The 25,804-nt window shown below is 36.5% G+C and overlaps 2 protein-coding genes and 2 long non-coding RNA genes across 4 annotated transcripts; all 4 read left to right on the forward strand.

Annotated features, from left to right (window-relative positions):
* Positions 1-1,212: 1,212 nt before the first annotated feature.
* LOC143567608 (uncharacterized) lies at positions 1,213-2,520 on the forward strand. The gene is made up of 3 exons (XR_013141445.1): positions 1,213-1,291; positions 2,340-2,391; positions 2,479-2,520. It is a non-coding gene; the product is annotated as an uncharacterized LOC143567608 (long non-coding RNA).
* A 94-nt stretch (positions 2,521-2,614) lies between these two features.
* On the forward strand, positions 2,615-3,851 carry LOC143567617 (uncharacterized). Its single transcript, XM_077053991.1, has 5 exons — positions 2,615-2,630; positions 2,671-2,769; positions 3,319-3,431; positions 3,527-3,592; positions 3,654-3,851. Exons 1-5 carry the CDS (start codon positions 2,615-2,617, stop codon positions 3,849-3,851), a joined length of 492 nt encoding a protein of 163 aa, XP_076910106.1.
* A 25-nt stretch (positions 3,852-3,876) lies between these two features.
* Positions 3,877-4,718, forward strand: LOC143567607 (uncharacterized). Its single transcript, XR_013141444.1, has 3 exons — positions 3,877-3,974; positions 4,072-4,133; positions 4,619-4,718. It is a non-coding gene; the product is annotated as an uncharacterized LOC143567607 (long non-coding RNA).
* A 93-nt stretch (positions 4,719-4,811) lies between these two features.
* Positions 4,812-5,572, forward strand: LOC143567618 (uncharacterized). Its single transcript, XM_077053993.1, has 4 exons — positions 4,812-4,895; positions 4,982-5,094; positions 5,179-5,238; positions 5,470-5,572. Exons 1-4 carry the CDS (start codon positions 4,833-4,835, stop codon positions 5,570-5,572), a joined length of 339 nt encoding a protein of 112 aa, XP_076910108.1. The 5' UTR covers positions 4,812-4,832.
* The last annotated feature ends 20,232 nt before the right edge of the window (positions 5,573-25,804 follow it).

Genomic DNA, 25,804 nt, shown 5'->3' on the forward strand with positions numbered 1-25,804 from the left:
TTTCATGAAAGTAACAACATTGGGTATTAACATTTAAAAGTCACTTGTTTAAGTATTCTACTTTCAATTTTGTAATAAAGTTGGATACTAAGTTTAACATCCGTTAAAAATTTACCAGAATGGGAGTCATGTGATAAAAAACTAAAGGAAATCTTGCCATTACACCTTTAACCCATACTAACGTATCAACTGCTTCTTCTTCACTCTATATTTGTAATATAGAGAAAACACAAAGTCATGATTAGGGCAAATGAAGAGCAATGGACGCGTGGGCAATTAGGACAAAGTTTCAAAACTTTGAATTCAACATGACTTACGGTACGTAATTTTGGTAATGATATGCTTTTTAGACCCTTTGTTCTTGATAGTGAGATGAAATTAAAAAACAGTATTTTTATATTTTTTGGATTCAGGCCTTCATCCAGATATTTTTTCTATCATAATTCACCATGGTAGAGAATTTTTCATCAGCAACTACCACAAAGTTTATAAAACAGGCAATGTCAATTATATAGATTTGTTGGACATAGAAAAATTTTATATTTTTCACCATGGCTGTGAATTTTCCATCAGTTGCTCCAATGATTAATTTTGGGTTAGTCGGCAAATTAATCGGCCAATGGTCAAATCCAGCCAAAATTAAAATTAATCGGCTTTTTCTACTAAGGCTCCGACAAGAATCAACGGTTTCCAACAAGATTGCGGTCGAATTTAGCGATTTCCAATGAGATTCCGCCCAAAAAATATACACATATAAAACTAAAAATTACATATTAAAATATGTTCGCGTATATAAAACTGAAAATTATACGTTAAAGTTTAGATTCCATTAATCCCGAATAATCGCCGCTCGCGACTTCTATAACACCGCTACCGACCCAATCTCCATTGATTGGCAGCAGCAAACAAGAACAAGAACAAGAACAAATATGGGAACAAGATCAAACTTGTACAAGAACCCATCTTTCACATACAACAAAGCTTTCAATCTCAACTCCGTTCTTCAAAACCTTAAAGGTAAACATCAAAATCAAATCCCCCAAATACCCATCTCAATTTTTTGCTTATAACCCTCATATCTTAATCATTTCCCATCAAATTTCAAAGCTTATAATGCCGCCACCGGAACCCCAAATTCGCCGGACGAACAACCACTCTCCGGCGATCACAAAAAACCCTCTTCGCAATCCGACTGCCGTAAGCGACAGAAGAAGAATTCCGCTAAACAAACGCACGAAATCCAAGAAATCGATGGGCCCATGTCTCACCATGATTATGTTCACAAAATTAGGTACTGACCTTGAGCTCGACTTGTTTTGACTTAAAAGCTTTTTTTTTAAATTATTTTTTAACTAATGTTTTATTTAATTCTTTGACGTCGATACCCCTTTTAGCTTCGGGGGCAAAGATCCAAATGTATATTAGTTTTAAATATTTTATATTTATATATCGAGTAAAACCTTAAAAGTTAAAGCAAGCCTAAGCTCAGCTCTAGGGCTTCAATAAACTTAAACGAGCTAAAGCTTGGGTCAGGCTAGCTCAAAAAATGTAAAACATAAAAATACACAAGGCTCGATATGGACCTACGAGCCTAAACAAGCTTCACATACAAGGCTCGAGCTCGGGCGCGATAACTAAACTAGCTTTGGTTGGGGTTCGGGCTCGGGCTCTGCTCGAGCTTTTTATTGATATGAGCTCGAGTAGATCGTTGGTAGCTTGGCTTGTTTCGAGCTTTTTATTAATTTATATATACGTTATTAATTATTTTTATATTTTTTGAGAAAACTTTAAATAAGCCTAAGCTTGGTCGAGCTTAATACATAGAAGTTCAAAGAATGTAAAACTTAAAAATACACAAGACTTGATAAGGACTGACGAACTCAAACGAGCTTCACATACAAGGCTCGAGCTTGGTTCGTTTATTATGCATTAATTAGTTTATATTTGTTTTTAGTTATTTTTATTAATATGGCGAAAAAATTAAACAAGCCTAAGCTCAGCTCGTGCTCCTTTAGTACCTTAAGCGAGCGAAAGCTCGGCCAGACCTCGACTGTGCAGTGTAAAATTAATACATAGAAGTTCAAAAATTGTAAAACTTAAATTGATGAGGACCAACGGGCCTAAACAAGTTTGCATACAAGGGTTGAGCTCGGGCTCGATAACTAAACGAGTTTTGTTTGGGGCTCGGGCGCTCGGCTAGGCTTGTTTTGAGCTTTTTATCGATCCGAGCTCGAGTAGCTTGCGAGCAGCTTGGTTTGTTTGCACTCCTAAAATAAGGTGATTTTATGTTTTAGTATAAGAAATTATTTGAAACCTATTTTTCGATGTGTATGATACAGGAAGGAAGCCAATTCAACTCAGTTAATTGAGGAATTAACTAATGATGTATTGGTACACTCTGTTTTCATTTTCAGCACATTTATAGTTTTTGTTACATTTTTGGTACTTAGGTTTAAAAACTTGGTGTTCATGTTGCAGGAGAGCTCGACTGCAGGTCGACGGTTAGTGCAGTATGATAGTAAGTTTAATTTTGTTAACTTTAGATATATTATTGTTGTTGTTATTATTATTATTATTGTGTAATTAGGTTTCTAAGTTAGTTGAATATTGGATGATGAAACATATTTCAGGCGAGTTTGTTCTTATGTTAACTTGTTAATGGATACACAGGTGATAAAAGTAATTTCTCGGAAGGTGAAGAGGATCGTGTATCTGGTTTGATTAGTAATATCTATGAAGAAAAGAATGATCCGGATCAAGATAACGACGGTTGGTTCTTCATCTTTTTTTGTGTATATGTTGCATGTCTAATTTTTTTTTTTGTATAAAATTAGTTGTGATCTTATGTTATTTAGAAACAGTTTTCATTCATTAAAGAATAGTGTTTACATATGATGCGTAATTATGTATTAGTGATAAGTTAGTCAACTCCAGCATGACCAATATTTTTATTCGTGTCAAAAAATCAACTCCAGCCCACACACTTAAGATTGTGCAACCCGAACACAACCCATTTAACCTGTTTATCCAAATGTATCAAACAGGTTTGCGGGTAATAATAATAACCAAGTTGTAAATGTGTTAATCGAGTTGGTGGGTTGTAACCCAAATGGGCTAAACTGGTCATAAACAAGTTAATGGGTCAACTTGTTTAACTAAATTGGTTAACCAGGTCAACCCAAACATGACCCGTTTAACTAAATTGTTAAAACAGGATAGATATGCCAACACGAATTCTAATTATTTTTGTGTTTATCGGTTTTTTGGCGTGTGCAATGATTTTAATATTTGTTTTGTTATGTTCCAACTTTATTTTAGGAAATACAGACCCTACAAATCTTGTAAAGAAAAGAAGTGAGCAGCGGTTTGCAGTTCCTGGAGAGCCTGCATGTGTTGTTTGTGGCAAATACGGGGAATATATATGCGATGAGGTGCCATTTGTTATTTATGGTTACTATCTAATGTCATATTCCAAATAATATACATTTTTTAATGTTTTCTTTTATTCATATCAATTGTTTTGCAGACTGATGATGATATTTGCAGCATGTATTGCAAAACTGAGCTTTTGAACAATCTCAAGTTTTCTCAGGTACTGACATTTGACTTTGACTTTTTATTTAATTTACAAGTGACATCTTAACATTTTTTAGGGGTCTCGAAGCAACCAAAGTTTAGTTGAAGCATCAAGCGGGCCTAAATTCCCGTTACAAGTTTTTGAAAGTGGAGGAGACACGTGGGATTTTGACCGTAATCGTTGGTCAACAAAAAGATCTAGTCTTTCTACTTATGCATGGTACATTCAGCTGCCGGTTCACTTGAAACCTAAAAAAGTTTTGGAACATAAATAGGTTAATAATTTATATTAATTTATGTTTTTTTATCTTAGTTGGAAATGTAAAAAGGCCGGTCATCTTGCTGAAGATTGTTTAGTAATGGATTGGAATCCTCAGTCTTCGTCATGTAGTAACAAGGTACTTTGTTTATATCCTTTTTCGTTCTTAATATCTTGAATTTTAAATGTTTTAAATTGTATGATAAACAATTTAAATTTGCATATTTCATTTGTAGGCGTCATCATCTTCAAATAGACAAAGTGTTATACCCAAGGATCTTCTTGAACTATACAAAAGGTCCATTATTTATTCCTCACTAGCTTGTGTATCTATTAAGACTAAATTACACTTTTGTGTTCTTAAACTAAAGAAATAACATAAATAATTCTTTATGTTCATATATTGTAACATTTTACGTTCTTTCCTTTAACAGGCGTTAATGTTGTCACTTAAATCCAGTCAGTGAGCATTGCACACGAGGGCAAATTGGTCTGCTTACCCTTTTAGGAACTGCTTATGTAATGCATATGACTGGACTTAATAGACAAATTTAACGCCCATTGACGCTAAGTGTTACAACATACGAGCATAAAAGGATGACGTTAGTTATTTCCTTAGTTTAAGGACGCAAAATAAAATTTACTCTTAAATTTGTTACCACTCATCGGATTTGCAATTTCATTTTTTTTTACCTTAATAGTTCAAAACATATTTTTAAAATTTTTTTTACAAGGGTAAAAATGGGATAACTATAGCATATAACGTGTTTTCATTATGTATAGATGCCATCAAATCGGGAAGACGTCTGCAGCAACTAAATGCAATGCTTGCCATAGGGTATCTACTCTGGCATCATGCCTTGATTGTAGAATATCATTTTGTGATTGGTAATTTACATAAATAATAATCTGAACAATTTTTTTTTTCTTTCATAAAAATACATTTCATGTTACTTTCAACCTCTTGTGGATGTGGATTTCCAGTGCAGGACACTTAATGGAGCATATTAAGACACACCCTTCGCATAGCAAGTATTACTCTTTTAAACTCAACCGTCTCGTGAGTCTTCTTAGCCACTTTTTTTGCATATTAATTTTGTTCTTTCTGCTGAAAATCCTCTTTATATTTACTTTTTGTTGGCATAGGTTAAATGCTGTAAATCAAGTTGTAAGGTGACTGATATCAAGGATCTTCTTGCTTGTCACTTTTGCTTTGATAAAGCGTTCGACAAGTTCTATGACATGTACAACGCAACATGGTACGTTATTTATCTTAAACCAAGAATAAATGTTTAAAGTTTTAACTACTCGTTGTTTGTGTTTTTAAATCTTTATTTTTTTAGGAAATCGGCAGGAACATCGATTATTTCCGGCTCCATCTGTTGTGAAGATCACTTTGCTTGGTATAGCTCGCCTTTTCAAAATAGTTTTTTAAATATTTATATTTTTTAAATTAAATTTCTTTTAGAAAAAGTATCATAATTGAAAAATGTGGAACTAAAACGCAATCAGCATCTACATCAATCTTGAATAACCAAAGTCCTGAGTTTGAATTTGACTTTTCAACGTAAAGTCAACTCGAATTATTGGACGAAGTCTTTTTACTAATCTGTTGGTGGATTACACTATTACAGGCATAGAATGAATTGCTTGAATGCGGGTGTGGAAGACAGTGCATATATTTTCAACAAGCGCATGTTGAATGGAACACGATCTTTGAGCGTTTTCATATTCTAAAAGCATGTTCGGGATGAAAAAAGTTCGAATTTCTGTTATAGTTGATAATTGATTTTAAAAGATGATAGGCATTTTCATTCATTTTATGAAAAATCTTTCCTAAATGATATAATTCAATTTGAAACCTTTAAATTTTAAATATAAACGAGGAATGAGTAAAATTTAATAAAAACAAACTTAAAAATAATGAAAAGCGTATGAATTATTTATGTAATTTATATATAATTTAGGTCACGTCGTGTGTACTCTATGTGTGGAAGGTTTTGTGGGTACTTTGTGATACTTATGAGAATACTTTGTGATAAAACAGGGAATTCACCGTAAATGCAAAAGATAAAAGACAGAATATGAGGGTTTTTGTTGTTACATCATAATTGCATTCATCAATACAATTTGGGTGCAAATATTTGCATTTATCTCGTTCTTCTCATAACTAATCACGATTCATCACATGAATTAATGGATTCTGCAGGTTAATTGGTGATGAACATAAGTTGGATAATTCGTGTCTTACAACTTATTTGAATTTGAAAATTTTATCATTTTTCAAGAAACTAGTGTTTTACTTCGAAGATCCGTGTTAGTTTCTACGAAGTTTCGTGAACTTGGATCAATATTGCCAAGATTGTTGGAAATTTGGACACAAAAATAATTAGTATGTGTTACTAATAAATTATTTGTTAACGTGTACCAGGTAGAGTATTGATGAATGCGACATCGATACTCTAAGTTGTATGTTTGAGAATATGAACTATGAAAAGTGGTTTGTTCCACATTGGTGAAATGAGAAAATTAGTTTCTCTCACACTGATTGAATCATAAACTTATGAGTTGTAAGGCCCTGATCTCGGTGCTTACATTGGGTGTTGGATTTACTAATAAACACAGTTCTAAATATCAGAGCAAATTAAAACTTTTGCGGAAATATAAAACATTAACCATTTCTTACAAATCATTGAATTATTGTCCTTAAACATCACAAATTGTCTTAACATAAAACATAATCATAAAACTTAACATCCTTCTTTCTTCAAATGCTAGCCACCTCAGTCCACTGCCATGTGTCCTGCTTCAAGCCAGCAGCCTCATTCTACTAACTTGCGTGCATTCTAAAAGTCAGATATGCTGAGTGAGTTCCAATTAAACAAGTCGCAGGCTATTCTTACACATTAAACATACACTTTCGTATCCGAAGATACCGTTCTTACATGCAACCTATACTTACCTTTTTTTACTTATTTCATTCTTATACTTTTATCATTTTAGATTAATACTTTTATTCTTACATTCCTACACAGATATTATAGAGTCTACCACCCTAATTCTTGCACATATATTTTAAGGGTCTACCACACCCTCATTCTCACAGATATTGTAAGGGTATGCCACCTTAATTCTTACATTCATATATTTATAAGCCTAACTAAAAACATACGACAATATCTCACAATTCATAGTTATACTCAATCATCTTACACTTCTTTTCTTACAACTATGCACATAGCCTTGAAAACATTCAAAGAGAAAGGGGCTAGAAACTCATATGAATCTCGTAACACCTCTCCTTGAAAACATTCAAAGAGAAAGACTCAAATTTAACTTTCTCATATAAATTTTCTCTCTTCTCTACTCATAATCATATCATATAATTTGTAAATCCCCCTCATATAATTTTAGGAAATGGATTGAGAATGCTTTAAAGAGCCCTAAGCCTATGGACCTTAAGGCCAATCACCATCCCTTACTCCATCTTTTATTTTCCAAGCCCACACTCAACTTATTATTATTTTAATCCAATTAAATCATAACACACCATTAAATAAACAAGATTCTTTTATTTATTTATTTATTATTATTATTATTATTATTATTATTATTATTATCATAAATAGGATGTTACATGAGTACCTTATAAAGAGGAGGACTCACGAGCTTATATTTTTGTATGACAAGACACATTTAGTGGCCTTAGCAAGAGTATGGCACACGGACTTAGGCGTAGAGCAACATGCTTAATGTGGCGGTTTGATGGTGGGACTGGGTAGCGACGAGTGACCACCTAGCGTGTCATCACCTGGTGAGTTGTGTCCCCATGTGTCAGTGAGTCATCTGCTACGTATTGAGTTATGTGACAAGCGTCAGGTGCCTCAAACAAGTGTCATCATCTTGTGACAAATGTCAACACATACCTGTTATATATAGACGATGAAGTTCGAGTCTTGAGGGGATGGAACAATAACCGGAAAAACACGCAAATCAAATCATTACTCAAACATAGTTCAAGCATTCTAACTCTGAACCAGAACCGTTTCCAGCTTTCTCATCCATGCATGCTCTCGTTTCAGGTATAGTTCGGTTGTAATCCTGACGGTAAACACCGATTCGTTTGCTGTGTCCTGGGAGACAGACGGGTTCACCTGGGCAACCCGAAATCTGTTTTAAGAAATCTTTGTTTAACAGAAATCATCAGGCTTCACCCGTTTTTGCTTTGTTTATGTTTTCTTTAGTATTTATGTTTGTTATTTATTTCATGTAATTTATTATTAAGTAGTGTAAGTTCTTTTTTCTTCGACTTATGTATTGTAATCAATATTAATGAAAATTTAATATTAATTATTGTACTTTAAGTTTGTGAACAATAATTCTACAAAGATAAGAACATATTTTGACTTCAAAAAGTAAAAATTAAGTTGTGATATTCAAAAGTCAAATTCAATATCTTAATGGCGGTCTTATAATTTAAAATCTGAATCGATAATTCAAGTCGATGTTCTTGAAATTCACAACAGATTATATTGAATTCAAGATTGGATATTCAAACTGTGAAATTGATACACCATAAAGCAAGGTGCAGGATTACAGATTGTATAAATTGAAAGTCAACATTTTTAAGATAAACTTGTGAACGATTCTTACTTGATATGGATCAAATAAGAGTGTAGTTGATTCAGATTGTTTATGCAATTCTTGATGAAGACTTGAGGCCAAAATTGAGGTTTGAGTAATCTTAAGTTTTAATTGTTGGCCGTGGACACTCCTAACTAACAAAATGTTATCGTCACTCTGAACTTTCAATGTATTTTATGTTACAACTCTCAAAATAACAAGACACTAAGTGTGTTAATATTATTGTTGATGTGACTTTTTTAATGATGGAATAATAAAAATATGTGGGTCCCACACCACCACCTTCTCTTTCTTCTACTCCATAAAACCCAACCTCTATTCCCACCACCCCACCGGACACCTCCACCACCGCCACCCACCACGACCATGGAGCCACACCAAGGTTTGAATCTTTTAAATCCAATTGCTCATATAGAAATTAATTATTTAATATATATATATATATATATTAATTGTACAATTCCAAACTACAAAGTAATTTATCTATAACAAATAAAGATCTATCAAAAGTAAACATTATTAAATATTAAATATCAACTTTTAAGTATTATTTTTTAAGAATTTTTACATATATCCTCTTACTAAACTTCTTAATTACATATTTCTCCAATGTTAAAATCTTAGTTATATATTTCCTCTTTTAACATAGAATTACCCTTTTTCCCTTATTATGCATTATTCAGTTGTAAAGAGAGTCTGCCATATATTTTAAATTGCAAAATCAAAATTGAATTATAAAAAAATTAAAAATAAAAAGAACCAATTATTTGCTATGTTGCAACGAACATGACTATTAATTAACTCATAATAAACAAATAACATATTTATTTGTTTTTCTTTTAGAAAATTAAATATATAGCCATTTTTATTTATAAATGATTATAAGCAAATGACTTTTCTTGAACTTAATGATTAAAGAGATTTTTCCGTATATTCTTAAGTCTCTTAATTAAATATTTTTTAATAATAAAACCTTAATTAATATATTCAATCTATAAACTATATAAATTTTTTTTTATATTTGCTAATGATTGAAAAAAATCAACTTCAATTGCATTTATTAACATCGACATGTTTGTCTTAGCACCGACTCGGTTTGGGTATAAATTAGGGATATATGTAATTGTTATTAAGAAGGGGATATACGTAAAGTTTTATAATTAGTTCATTAACATTAAAGCTGTCATTTAATTAGCTAATTTTAGTAAAATTGAGAGATATGTAATATATGTGGTTTAGGAAGGGGAAATATATAATTGATTTTTAAGAAATGGGTATATATGTAATAAGAAAACTTAGGAAGATGATATATGTAAATGCCCTTATTTTTTAAAATATTAATAGTTAAAATTATGGACTGTTCACGATGATTATTTCTCTAAATATCTATCCACGTAACTTTGATTTGCATCAATGCGTTAAACTCCTATAAACATTGATTAACTATAATTACTTGTTAGGTTGAGTGTTATAGAGGTGCTACGTGGGGCGTCAAAATCCACCTCACGTGACACACGGCCAAACCACAACATCTCCCCATTAACATGCTGACACCAAACTTTTTGCCCTTCTTCGGCCATCCCGTTATCACCCAGGCTGTCTGAAAAGATGGGTCCATACTATTTCGGCCAATCACAATTCTTGGGTTTTTCTTTTAATATATAGGTAAACTACAACGTCCTTATTAAAGGACGAATTAGTTAAAAGTTAAAACTCACTGTCTACGTGACAGTGACATGTCACTTTAAATAGTTCATACTAGCCAAACCACAACCGATAGCGTTATATGAACTGTTATTATCAAACCTCATTGCCAGCTTTGCAAATTTTTATTACATGAGCATCTTTTACCGGAGTAACCCATTGAAAAACTCTTTTCCACCATTCTTTTTTCAAGATATCGACGACTTTGTTCTTTGTCTTTTTCACCGAATTCTAGTAATTATTTAAGCAACTTTTTCAAAATTTTGTTTTCTAGATTTCTTTGATGTTATTGTCATCCAACGTCATGATTTTAGAAAGAAAGAGTGAAAGACAACGAATATTCTATAAATTAACACATAGCCACCTTTTCATCAATTATTCCAAAGATGCATGCTAACTTTTTGAACGTCCATCATTCATTATTTATTAACAAACGGGGATTTTTTTTTCGTGAGGCACTTTTCTTTTTATTTGTTGGAAAATTAGATTTTATTAATTTGATATTAAAAATTGATGTCATTGGTTCCACATTTCATATTTTTTATTTTCATTGCACCTTGTTCAAACCAAAAGTTTTAACAATTTTTATTTTTTGAACTTCAGATTAATGTTTTAGGGTTTTTATCAAAAGGAAGATACGAGTCGATTGATGTAAAACTTATCACGAAATGGCGCTTCACGGCTTGATTTTTGTAAATTGAAAGTTTAAACACCCGAATTGAAGCACCGTTTTGTGGTTCGGAGCACCATTTCGACATAAGTTTTACATTAATCGACTCATTCACTCCTTTCGAACTAAAACCCTAAAATATCAATTTGAAATTCGAAAGTAACTTAATGGGTTTACGCTTTTTTAACGGTGGTCTAATGAAAAAAATAGTGTTAAAAGTGTGACCGGTGGTTACAATTTTCGAAGATAAACTTATTACTAGTTAACTTAAAAATGATGGGATTAATAAAATTCAAATTTCCTTATTTATTTAATTGAAAACAAGATGTTAAGACTTAAAAAAACGCAAAAAATTGATGACATTTACATTAGTTTATTTTATAGCATACTATATAAAATTCAAAACTTATGGCCTTTTGAAAAAAAAATATATATTGATTGTATATAATCTTAACTATTATCTTTTGATCGTTGTCGATCAACTCACGACTATCCCATCTTTTAACTTGTTTGGTTCCAATTATCCACAATTAATGAAGCGTTACTCCGTTAGTTTCCGGCTGTCGAAGAAATGTCTTTTTGCCAGAAAACTCATTTCTTATTGGAAAACTCAATTTGAACACCACCGGAATACCACCACCACCGTCGCCGACCGAAATCCACCACATGAACACCATCCCCACCACTAATTGAACACCACCGTTGACCACCGTTGCCCAAATGGATGAAATGCCCAATTTGCCCTTATGTGCAACTGATTTAATGAGAAAAAACTAACCAGGTTAGGATCAAAAGACAAACGCCGTAGCATTTTGAAACGTAAAGGATAAAACATATCAATTTTAAATATAAAAAACAATCAATGAAATTCAATACAAACATAAACAATAATATATGTAATTCTGTCTTTTAAAAACAAACATTCTCTTTCTTTTCCATCATAAAATGAAGAAAGCGAAGACAACAATTAATATATTCTTATCTTGAATAGAATTCCATCTATAACGTATAATTTAAACCATGCAGTGAAATTCATGCACCTTCTATAAAATTATATATTGCTCACGCATGCTGAATGGAATATAAAATAAATGGCCAACTTGCATAGTAAGGCATGCAGAACTATCACAACGTAAAGTAGATAGGATAGGAACCAAATTATACTGATATGTGGATTCCGTAACGACCGATACTAGAGATTTATCAATATTTAATCTAATAAGTGAACTTAATCAATTACTAACGACTTGAATTCAGATTAGGAAAGGATATCACTTAAGTCTTAAAACAAATCAATATTTAAACACAAACTTCATAGTCATAAACAAATCAATATTTGGGATTACAGTGATCTTGATTGGGTTGTTTACATTCAAATAACATTTACACATAAACTTCACAATATTAAGCAAATGAAATGTTAACGGCAAACGAATCGTAAGCAAAGCTTCCTCCAGGATTACGGTTCCAAGGACTTCAAGCCAAATGTCTACCCACCATAGTATGAGTCTCCAGCTTTCTTGAAAAGTCGTCCAAAGTTGCCCTCAAAATATATATATACATGCTCAAAATAAACATTAGCTATACCGGTGGGTTCACAACTGGCCGACACATAAACATAATAAGTCTAGTGAATTATATAAATGGTTTGCTAGGTTATTAAAGGCTAAAGCAACACAAAATATTACAAGTATAAAAGTGCATGTAGCACCTCAACTTGGCTAGAGCAAGCATCTCAGGATTAAAAATTAGAACAAAACTGTTGGGTCCGTAGGCCTTGTTTAGCTCGGTTTATTATATAAAGTTAAAAGAGGAGACAGGTGCGGCAGCCCGATTTATATTTCTTGTTTAGTAAGATGCGAACTCTAGACTAGTCTCTCTATATATGATGTTATGTACTTGTAATCCTTTGTCACCCATTAAAGATTACCTAATTGCCACATGTAGATGTAGGCCACTTTAGACCGAACTATGTTAAATTCTCGTGCTTGTTTATTGATTTTGTGTTTGTGCTCGGTTTCGTGTGTGCGTTAATTCTAACAAGTGGTATCAGAGCTTAGGCTCGCTACACACGGAGACCACGGTGGCGGGAGAAAGAGGTTGTTGATCTAGGTTTTCGGTGTTGACAGCTAGCCATCGTATCCAGTGATAGACTTGAGGTCTGAAAAGGTCCGCATCAAAATAAGGTGTTGTGGACTTCGGGTTGTCTGTGAGGTTTAGAGCATTCTTAATGGGTTCTCTATTTCCATCTTTAAAATTTAACTAAAAAACATAATTTTTTTAATTTATACATCATTTTCTAGAAACTCCCCAACCCATTCTTCATTCTCATCTCTATATTCTTTTTTTTTTAATTATTTTTTCTCTTTCTTCTATTTATAATCTAAACTCTAACTATTTTGTTTTATAATCATTTTCAATATTAATTGATTTATAATATATATTTATAAAAGGGTAGTTAAAAATGAAGTGTTGTTGCAACACTTTAAATTTATAGGCTTCCTATATTATTTCATTAAAATTTAGAAATAGAGTTTAAAGATAGAGAATAAGTTGAAGTGGTTTTAGATGATTTTTTTAAATTTTAAAAATAAAAATAGAATAAATATGGAGAACTATTACACACGTGACACAATCGCCATCCACCTTGTTTGCCATCGGCTTTCTAATTTGAGTTCACATTAGAAAAAGACAAAGTAAGCAAGAGGTATTTTTTTTGTTGTTGTGTCCAATCTACCAAGGCAAGAAAGCAATTATATTTTCATTGTTTTGCTTGTGTTCACACCAAGAAAGACAGACAAGAGAGTATATGCCCCTTTTTTGTTTATTTTTAGGGTTTTCAGCTTGTGTTCATATTATGAGGTTGATGTGCGAAAAACTACTTATTAAAACCTTGATTCACAACTAGCTTTAAAAACAGAAAAAAAATTAATTAAGCCTCACACATGCAACAGTAAATATATCAATCGTGTCTCGCAGACACGTAAGATGGCTTGGAATACTAACCCTTACCAAGTCCTACTTAATAATTTTTTTAATTACAAATCCTTACGCTTTTAAAAATTAAATTACATCGAAACAAAAGGCAAGCGAGCAACAAGCTGCGGCGCTATCCTTTTCTGAATTGCAAAACCCAATCTTTTAAAAACTACATTTGCAGATCTTGGAGTCATAACATTACTATGCATGACCCGTTGAATATGGGTAAGTAGCTCCACAGCTTCGGGCGCGAGGAAACCAAAAGTGTCCAAAGCAAAAGGAATAAACACAGCTTCAGACACGCCTTCTCATGTTTGGTCACATTCCCTGAAGCAGCTTTCAAAGTAGCTTGACCGGCTGTGAACCCACTACTCCCTAAGCCCACAAGAGGGGAAATCCCTGTTAAATCCACACAAGCATGTTTTCCTCATATCCATCCAAACACCAAATGTTAGCTGGTCGAAGAGATGATTTTTCCTCCGACGGGTCAGCTAGGAAATTCACAGGTGCTTCTTTCTTAACAGAAATTCTGGCCCGCCTGAATATGTCAAAGAGCACATCCTTAATCAGATTGTGTCGGTACTTGAACCCGGTAGCTCTTTATAATGCACCGCGTGCTCCCCATATGAGTCTAAACACGCCTTACGACAAACTGGACATATCTCATCAACCAGGAATAGAGGAATTATGAGGCAATACTTAAGGATAGTACGATACTCCGTTGGAGACATATGTTGGCCTAACCCATCTATCTTGAGCATGTGGTGCTCGTAGACACTCAAAAATGGTTTTTTGTCTACTTGTCATGTAAAAGTTTGACTCTATGTCGTGAACAATTTTACTAAAAAGAGCACTCGCCAATGCATGTTGGGTTTTAGAGGGGGCGGTCTCTTTGTTAGTGAAACTGCTAAAATTGACGTTTGGAATCATATCATGAAGACAAGCCAAAGCACAAGAATAATCAGAATCCATTCCGCATATACCGCTATCTAGCAAAATGTGATCCTGAAGCACCCACGATTGCGCTCTCGAGGCGACAAACGCATAGGAGGAAGCCTCTACTGCCGAATACAACCCCAAACCTTCATTCTTAATGGGTAAGGAAGTAAGTCTCCATTGGAGGTCTCCAAAGAAAGGACCTCCACAAACTACAATGTCCTCGATCGCCTCACGCAATCCCTTGTCAAAGAACAACGCTGCCTCCATCACGTGTACAGGTTGGCATGTTCTCAAACCGAAGAAAAGTTTAGCAATACCCATACATGATCGAAGCAAAAGTAACTCACTCTGCGGGTCACCAAGTTTTGGGAGAAGACGTATCAAATCAGCAACATTAGTAGTTCTCTTCTTTTCCAACCCTCTAATAAACCCAGTGTCTTTACTAACAACTCTCCCAAGAAGCTTCACCCCTGATTTGCCTATTTTATTTTAATTATTAAAACTAAATTACTAAATTAACTAAACTAGAAACTTAACAAAAGTTAACGACACTAACGGATTCCAACGGGAAACTTAACGCGAACTCTCATATATGACGAATAGAACCACCTAGGTCTAGTATCCTAATGATGATTAAGAAGCCTCGGCCGCTAACGAACATGTGAAATCGGGGTATAAAGATAACTAACTAGGGATAACTAAGGAAAACTAGATCTCTGGGTAGATTTCACTAATAACCCCTAATCATACTAGAAAGCGTGTAGCAATAACTGGTGAAAACCTAGCGTACCCCAATGCTATATCTCTGGGCAGGTCTCAATAACACAGTTTCCTGCTTTTGGATTCGTACTCTTAACAAGTTTAGGGAAAAAGGAGTAATTCAACTTAAATCGATAAATAACTCAACTTACAAGTTGAGCAAACCTAATAAAGATAATCTGATCGATGTCTAGCAATGGCCAACCTAAAACGGCAAGGCAACAAGACAAGTGACTCTAATTATTTGGGTAGGACTAAAAAGAGGTGGACTACTGGGCTTAAACAAATCTAGTCAACTAATCCTATGGCACGTCTACCATAAATTTATCGCAGACACCAAGTAAACGATAAAACATGTAACCCTAAACCGACACGAAACTAATTCATGCAAGACAAGATCACGCGAGATTTACTTTGACAAAAAAAATATCAAACTTAGTAGTATGTCACATAATAAAGCAATAAAAATCAACAACTCATTAATCAATCATTATTTAACCAAAAACTAGATGGTTCTAACAAGTTTAGCCGATCATAGTCATAAAAACAAAGAAGTACTTGAGTTCATGACAATAAATTAAATGACAAGCAAATTAAAGATCTCAAACCGAATGATTAAAGATCTCTTCCAATCAATCGAACTTTAATTCTTGATCCTCTTTTCTCCTTGTCGAAGGTTGTAGGGTTCTAAAATAAATTATCGGCACATGCCCTGGCCTTCTGCCATCTCTGTTTTTAATTGCTAACATCTCAAAAACTCCTATTTTTCACACAACGAGCCCTCTTTTGCTGTGGGCCATAACAAATGCAAAGCCCACTTATTCTTCAATTCATGTGCTTATCTTATTTCTCTTATCCAACGTGACCATCATGTGGCTACCTCAAAAATACAAATAAAAATAAATAAGAGAACTAATATAATAAATTACATGTGTAATGATTTAAATGTCTTATCATCTTTTTAATTTTTAAGCTCATTTAGTTGTAACATGCAAATTAACATATTTAGTTTTTAATTTTCATGGTGTAGCTCGTCATGCTAATTTATATTACTATTATTATACATATTACTTGTTGTCTTAAGTTTAGTAAAAATAATAATTCTTAGCTCGTTTTCTTTTAAAACTTTTAAACTTTTAAATATGAACTAGGATCGAGTAGAATTTATTAAAACTAGCTCAAAAAGTATTAAAAGTGTCAGAAATATTTAGATAATAATATGTATGATTTGGATATCAGAAGTCAAAAGCAATTTTATTGATTTAGTTTGCATTGATAACCAAGAACGAAAACAGATTTTGCGTCGACAGTAGTTTTCAGCCACTGGCAGTCAGCCGTTTGTGCTGCTGTGTTTTTCGATCATGCCGAAATCAAATTCTGTTGTGCAAAGAACAATTTGCTGAATCAAAGGAGACCAATTACAGAGACCATAAAAACAATGCCAACCGTATTGTCATGTTTTATCGTTTCTGTCTAATTTTCAGTTTTTTGAATATCAAAGTTCATTACTCCACTGCGCGTTGAATAGATTGATTGTTTAACAGAGTTCAATAGAACAGTCGTTAATGCCCGTGTCATTGCTGTGTATGTCTCTGTTTTTTATTCAAGTTTCGTTTAGTCATTGCCATGGAAGAAGACGGAAATGTTATGATACAGAAGTTTGATGGATAGAATTTTGGTTAGTGGAAGATGCAGATTGAAGCGCTACTTTGTCAGAAAGACTTGATTGTAGTGCTTAAAGATGAAAAACCAGAAAAGATGTCATAAGTAGAATGGAAGAAGTTAGATAAGAAAGCTATGGCTTGTATAACTCCGTCGTTGTCAGAAGATGTAGTGTAACACCCCGACCAAAGGCGGATTATACATCGGGGCGCCACATATTGTTTCATTACTCGTGACACTATTGGGTGTCAATATTTAATAAATACATTCATTCGCGCACGCACAAGGTATACATAAGATAACATAATCGTCATAAATCAATATATTATAAATCATAATATTCGAACAGCAATAACTTGTCTTGATACATTTTTATCTAGGTCCAAAATAAAGAAAACTTCCTAGGTTATCTCGAGCTCCAAAACAGCTACTGCAAACCTGAACATGTGTTAAAATAAAACGTCAAACACTTGCGTGTTGGTGAGAAATCAAGTTTAATAGTTAATACATAGATAACAATAAATCTGCGCGCAACATGTGTATGTCTGGTTTTCAACAGGGGTGTAATCTGATCGGGACCAACTCTAAGATTCATAGACTGCCAGTGCTCACAATTGAGCTCACAAACAAGACAAACTGTGCATGTGTAAACAAAAGAGAAAATCATAAACGATAGTTCTCCCGTGTTCATCTAATGGTACCATGAGAACTGCGGAATAGACCGACAAGACGGTTAATGATCCACACATACAAATAAACAGCCAAGTCTACGTCCTCCACACATGGGATACTGCGCGACTAAAGTTCATAAACAGTTTAAGACTCTAAGTTTGTATGAACACATGAACATCCCAAAACATTAAAAATAAAAGGGATTAGGTACGAGATTACTCACTTGATAATCGGTGTGAAGATAGGTAAAGCAAGAACCAAACAAGCAAAGTTAACCTATAATTAAAGATTATTGTTTTAACGATTTGTTTTAATGTCTTGATTATAAGTTAGCATAATTAATAAGTAAATTATTATATAATATATATTACCGGAAAAGCAGGGTAGAACAGGGAGGAAGACGGAGGCAAAGAGAGGAGACGGCAGAGGACAAGGACGAGAGCAAGGAGAAGATTTAAATTAAGTGTTTGTGTGTGATGTGTTAGGAAAAATAATATTATTATTTATAGAGAAACCCTAGGAGACATGAATCCAGAAAAAGGGGAAAAGATTCCAAGACAAACAGAACAAGACAAAACAAAAGATAACAAAAGATATCAAAAGCAAGTTCAGAAAAGTAAAAGATATCAAAAGATATGGTAGCAGGGAAAAAGAGAAAAAGGCTGACAGGGAACAGTAAAAAGGCATGGGCGGTTCAGATAAAGGTACTGGTCAAGCATGGAAAAAGCAGATCTCCAAAAGATAATGTCAGTCACTTTTTCTGCCAACCAATGGGGTTGGTGCGCATGCTGCGCCGAAAGTAACTTTTCAGACATAAGACAGGTTAGGTCAACAGCACAGAAGATAAGACATTACAAAAGCAAACGGCTAGATTAAACAGGAGAAAAGACTCAAGGGTTAAACGCGAGAAGGCATCGAGCGCGAAGGCAAAAGTGCGCGAGCGCGAAGGCAGACAGAACCAACCTTAACGCGTCGCGGGAAGAATTATATTTCTAAGCGCGCCGCGGGAAGAACTTCAATTCTAAGCGCGTCGCGAGAACTATATTCCTTAGCGCGTCGCGGGAAGAACAGTATCCATAGCGCGCCGCGGGAAGAACTAAAATCCTTAGCGCGCTGCGGGGACAGTTCGTCTCGCGTATCGCAGTAACAGGTGGTCTTCACGCAGGCTTCCTTGTAAAGAGTCTGGCGCGTGGAGCTGCGCAGACAACCTTAGGCGGGAAGGAACAAAGGACAGAGAGGTTCAAGGCTTAAGGGCGGGACGGCGACAAGAGGGAAAAGAAGGCGGAAAGAGAGAAGAGGGACGGGACGGCGGGAAGGAAAAGAGAGAAAGAGGCGGGAAGGAAAATATATATTATTAAAAGTAAAATATAAGTAAAAATAAATATTAAATCATAAAAGAAAGAGATCGGATTAGAGAAACGGGTACCTGGGTCGGGTCGGATCGGGGCAGATGTCACAGTCTCCCCTACTTTAAGAAATTTCGTCCCGAAATTTATCTCGAAGTAGGTTGCGCAGAGAACAGGTGCGGGTACTTGATCTTCATTTGATCTTCCCTTTCCCATGTAAACTCGGCTCCGCGCTTGGACTCCCATCGAACTTTAACAATAGGGATACGACTGCGCTTGGTTTGCTTTACCTCGCGATCCAAAATCTCAACAGGCTTCTCAACGAAATGCATGGATTCATCAACTTGAACTTCATCAAGTGGTATGTGAAGGTTCTCGTTAGCTAAACATTTCTTGAGATTGGATACATGGAACGTTGGATGCACATTACTGAGCGCGGGCGGTAGGTCAAGTCTGTAGGCAACTTTTCCTACACGCGCGAGAATCTTGAATGGACCAACATAACGAGGAGCAAGCTTACCCTTCTTCCCAAAGCGGACAACACCCTTCCAGGGCGACACTTTGAGGAGAACAAGATCACCAACTTGAAATTCGAGAGGCTTTCGCCTGCGATCTGCGTAACTCTTCTGTCGGCTTCTGGTAGTCAGCAGATGATCACGGATCTTGGCGATTTTATCGGTTGTCTCTTGAACAAGTTCGGGTCCTGTGATTTGAGTTTCTCCCACTTCGCTCCAACAAATCGGGGAGCGGCACTTACGACCGTAAAGTGCTTCAAATGGGGCCATACCAATACTGGAATGATAGCTGTTATTATAAGAGAACTTGACCAGAGGTAGGTGTGAATCCCAATTACCTCCAAAATCAAGAACACAAGATCGAAGCATATCCTCAAGAGTTTGAATAGTTCGCTCAGACTGTCCGTCAGTCTGAGGATGATATGCCGTACTCATGTCCAAGCGAGTTCCTAACGCAGATTGGAGAGATTTCCAAAAGCGGGATATAAAACGGCCATCGCGATCGGATATGATGCTCAAAGGAGTGCCATGGCGGCAGACAATTTCCTTGACATAAAGCTGCGCGAGTTGCTCAACACGGTAGTTTTCACGAATGGGCAGAAAGTGAGCAGACTTAGTCAAACGATCCACTATTACCCAAATGCTATCATGTTTGCTTGCTGTCAAAGGTAACTTTGTAATAAAGTCCATCGCTACACATTCCCATTTCCACGTAGGAATTTCTGGTTGTTCGAGCAAACCAGATGGGCGTTGGTGTTCAGCTTTTACTTTAGAACAAGTCAGGCATTTAGCTACGAACACAGCAATATCCTTTTTCATACCGGGCCACCAATAAGTAATGCGCAAATCCTTGTACATCTTATCAGCGCCGGGATGAATAGAATACCGAGATTTATGCGCTTCACTCAGGATATCAGCGCGAAGATTCTCATCAAAGGGAATCCAGATGCGATTGAGATAACAAAGAATTCCACTCAGATTAGGGACAAAGTGCGCTTCCGCGCCACACGCTAACTCGGCGCGAAGATTACCATTACTGATGGATGCGCGCTGCGCGTCACGAGTGCGCGATTCAAGGTTGCTTAGGATCGGCGCGAAGTGAAGCTGCGTGCGCGGCAAGATACAGTTAAGCTGGCAGGGTTTTCGGCTGAGCGCATCGGCTACCACATTAGCCTTACCAGGATGATACCGGATCTCACAATCGTAATCACTGATGAGTTCGTTCCATCGGCGTTGTCTCATGTTAAGTTCCTTCTGATCAAAGATATGCTGAAGGCTTTTATGGTCAGTGTAGAGGATACACTTAGTACCATAAAGGTAGTGTCTCCAGATCTTCAAGGCAAATACAACTGCACCAAGTTCGAGATCGTGAGTTGTATAATTCTTTTCATGAATCTTGAGTTGCCTTGATGCGTAAGCGATAACCTTGCCTCGTTGCATAAGAACACAACCGAGACCTTGGTTGGATGCATCGCAATACACGACAAAATCATCATTACCCCCAGGTAGCGCAAGAACAGGAGCTTCACACAACAAACGCTTGAGCGTCAGAAAGGCTTCTTCTTGCTTCGAGCCCCAAATATACGGTTTACCTTTGTGCGTCAGAGCTGTTAAAGGCAAAGCGATCTTTGAGAAGTTCGAAATAAATCGCCGGTAGTAACCAGCTAAGCCCAGAAAGGAACGGATTTCGGTAGGAGAAGATGGCGTCAACCAGTTCTTGATTGCTTCAATCTTGGATGGGTCGACATGAATACCCATCTTGTTTACAACATGACCAAGAAACTGTACTTCATCAGACCAAAATTCACACTTGGAAAGCTTAGCATAGAGTTGCTCAGCTCTAAGCTTCTGCAACACCAACCGAAGATGTTGCTCATGCTCGGCCTTGGTCTTAGAATACACCAGAACATCATCGATAAACACGATCACAAAACGGTCCAAGAAAGGTCTACACACCCGATTCATTAGATCCATGAAAATGGCGGGTGCGTTGGTTAAACCGAAGGACATGACCAAGAATTCAAAATGGCCATAGCGGGTTCGAAAAGCAGTCTTCGGAACATCTTCATCGCGGATGCGCAACTGGTGATAGCCAGAGCGGAGATCAATCTTGGAGAAACAAGAGGCACCTTGGAGCTGATCAAAGAGGTCGTCAATACGCGGTAAGGGATACCGGTTCTTAATTGTGAGTTTGTTCAACTCGCGGTAATCGATACACATGCGAAACGATCCATCTTTCTTTTTAACGAACAACACCGGAGCACCTCAGGGCGAAGAGCTAGGGCGGATGAATCCTTTAGCGGTCAACTCTTGAAGTTGACTTGCCAATTCTTGCATCTCAGCGGGCGCAAGACGGTAAGGAGATTTAGCTACGGGGGAAGCACCAGGGACAAGATCAACACGAAACTCGACTTCACGAGCGGGAGGGATACCAGGAAGATCATCAGGAAAAACATCAGGGAAATCACGCACAACAGGGATATCGCGAAGCTTCTTTTCTTCATCGGGTTTGACCACATGGGCTAAGAATGCAACACACTTCTTCCGCATAAGCCTTTGGGCTTCGGCGCAAGACATAAGCTTAAGACCGCGGGAGGGTTTCTCGCCGTAGATATGAAGATCACCATTTTCTCGAGGTATGCGAATCATCTTCTTGGCGCAAATAACTTCGGCGCGATTCTTCGAAAGCCAGTCCATACCAATGATAATATCAAAACTTCCAAGAGGCATGGGGATGAGATCGATTAGAAAATCGTTTTCATTAAGGTTAAGCGTACAATCCTTGATCACAGAGTTTATTAAAATAGTTTCACCATTAGCCAATTCAACTGAAAAATCTTCTTTTAAGTTATCGCGCGGTCGCGCAAGCTTCTGCTCAAAGGCGCGAGAGATAAAACTTCGATCGGCGCCAGTATCAAAAAGTATAGAAGCATAATTTCCGTTAAGTAAAAATGTACCATTAACTACGTCATTATTCTCTTGCGCTTGGTGCGCGGTTATATTAAAAGCTCGTCCACGCGTCACTTGGTTTGAAATCTGGTTCACCGGATTCGCTTGTGTGATTTGCACTTGTAGCCTCGGGCACGCGTTCCGGAAATGACTAGGATCACCGCAGTTAAAGCACGATCTGGGTCGTGGGTTTTGGTAGGTTGGTTGTGGGTTCTGCGGGTAGACTGGTGGTGTTGGCGCAATTGGATTGGCGGGAAGGACTCTACAGTTTTCTGCAAGGTGGCCAGCGCGGCCACATCGGTTACATTGTCGACATGGGACTTGAGGTGGGTGGTGGAGTCTACAGGTTGGGCAAAAGGGGTGGTTTCCTGTGTAAGGTTTCTTAGTTGGCGGGGCAGGGAGTGCTGGATTGGTTAAGGCATAGTTGTGGACTACAGGAGGTGTTGGGTAGGCGGACAGTGGTTGAGGGGCGTATACTAGAGGTTGGTAGGCAGGTTGCTGGACTATGGGTGGGTTGGTAAGCGCGTAAGCTTGTCTGCGCTTACGTTTCTGGTTATGGTTTGAGGGTTCTGGTTTGGTTTCTGTTGGTTCAGGGGCAGTTTTGGTGGGTTTGGTCTTCTCAGCTCCCCGCAGGAACAAGGTTCCTGCTCTGACATGGTTGTCGCTGAGCACAGCGGCCAACTCAATAGCGTCAGGGAGGGTTACTGGGTTTCTGGCCCATACAGAATCTTGAATTTCCATGGGGAGACCCCCAAGGAATTTCTCGATGGCTCGGCGGGAAGGGGTAACAAGGTGAGGGACAAGCAAACTTAGTTCATGGAAGCGCGTCGCGTACTCGCGCGCTTCGCCACTGTATTGTTTAAGATTCCAAAATTCCTCATCCAGGCGCTTAACTTCGTTGGGAGGGCAGAATTCTCGCGTCAGAATTTCCTTGAATTCCTCCCATGTCATGCTAGAAGCAGCTTCTGCGCCACGCGCATGAGCTACTCCATTCCACCATGTAAGCGCTCTAGATTCCAGGACACTGGAGGCATATAGGGTTCGTCTGTTTGAGGGGCATTGGGTATGGAGGAAAGTGTTTTCAATTTTCTCAAGCCACTGGAGCATCACGGTGGCTCCTTCAAGACCTGTGAACTTTGGAGGGTTACCCGCATTGAAGGATTTAATGTTGTAACCGGAGGTGTTGGTATTGTTTTGGCTCAAAGCTTGGGCTATTGCGGTGGCCATTTCCTGGGAACGTTGCAGCGATCGTCTGCGCGCGGCTTCTTTCTTCCTAAGATGGCGAGCTGATAGTGGAGGCATTCTATAAAAGTTTTAATTTTTGTTAATATCTTGGTTTTATCGCAAAGTATAACCTTATAAAGCTTGGTTTCGCAGAGTTAGATACTATCAAAGTTAAAGTAAAATAAATGACTTTAAATGCAGACTTAATAAAGGTAACAAATTCGAATCGAGAATCGACAATTCATGTATCACCATGACCTTCCAAATTCTCAATTTAAAATGACGAGTAAACGAGTATTGGAGATTGACGATTCATGTATCACCATGACTTTTCAATCCTCAATATAAAATATACAAGAAAATGAGTATTGGAGGTTGACAATTCATGTATCACCATGACTTTTCAAGTCTCCAACCTCAGAACATAATCGTAATTGAAAATTGAAAATCAACTATTCATGTATCACCATGACTTTTCGGATTTTCAATCCCAACAAACGAATATGTAAGTAAAATCAATAAAAATCGAAATATCGCGGAATAAAACATAAAATCATATACTGCGCAGGCGCGAGCATATTCATAAATAACGAGTAATTAACAATAAGCGCGCAAACATGAGATTTCTCTCATGCGCGAGAAGGGACTCTTAGGTATTCTAGGCCGTTACGTCTAACCACCTATCCTAAAGTCAACGAGCTCTGATACCAATCTGTAACACCCCGACCAAAGGCGGATTATACATCGGGGCGCCACATATTGTTTCATTACTCGTGACACTATTGGGTGTCAATATTTAATAAATACATTCATTCGCGCACGCACAAGGTATACATAAGATAACATAATCGTCATAAATCAATATATTATAAATCATAATATTCGAACAGCAATAACTTGTCTTGATACATTTTTATCTAGGTCCAAAATAAAGAAAACTTCCTAGGTTATCTCGAGCTCCAAAACAGCTACTGCAAACCTGAACATGTGTTAAAATAAAACGTCAAACACTTGCGTGTTGGTGAGAAATCAAGTTTAATAGTTAATACATAGATAACAATAAATCTGCGCGCAACATGTGTATGTCTGGTTTTCAACAGGGGTGTAATCTGATCGGGACCAACTCTAAGATTCATAGACTGCCAGTGCTCACAATTGAGCTCACAAATAAGACAAACTGTGCATGTGTAAACAAAAGAGAAAATCATAAACGATAGTTCTCCCGTGTTCATCTAATGGTACCATGAGAACTGCGGAATAGACCGACAAGACGGTTAATGATCCACACATACAAATAAACAGCCAAGTCTACGTCCTCCACACATGGGATACTGCGCGACTAAAGTTCATAAACAGTTTAAGACTCTAAGTTTGTATGAACACATGAACATCCCAAAACATTAAAAATAAAAGGGATTAGGTACGAGATTACTCACTTGATAATCGGTGTGAAGATAGGTAAAGCAAGAACCAAACAAGCAAAGTTAACCTATAATTAAAGATTATTGTTTTAACGATTTGTTTTAATGTCTTGATTATAAGTTAGCATAATTAATAAGTAAATTATTATATAATATATATTACCGGAAAAGCAGGGTAGAACAGGGAGGAAGACGGAGGCAAAGAGAGGAGACGGCAGAGGACAAGGACGAGAGCAAGGAGAATATTTAAATTAAGTGTTTGTGTGTGATGTGTTAGGAAAAATAATATTATTATTTATAGAGAAACCCTAGGAGACATGAATCCAGAAAAAGGGGAAAAGATTCCAAGACAAACAGAACAAGACAAAACAAAAGATAACAAAAGATATCAAAAGCAAGTTCAGAAAAGTAAAAGATATCAAAAGATATGGTAGCAGGGAAAAAGAGAAAAAGGCTGACAGGGAAGTAAAAAGGCATGGGCGGTT

This window comes from Bidens hawaiensis, unplaced genomic scaffold (genome assembly GCF_021521415.1).
Source record: "Bidens hawaiensis isolate Kalapana, Puna unplaced genomic scaffold, B.hawaiensis_p1.1 tig00023456_1, whole genome shotgun sequence".
Lineage (NCBI taxonomy): Eukaryota > Viridiplantae > Streptophyta > Magnoliopsida > Asterales > Asteraceae > Bidens > Bidens hawaiensis.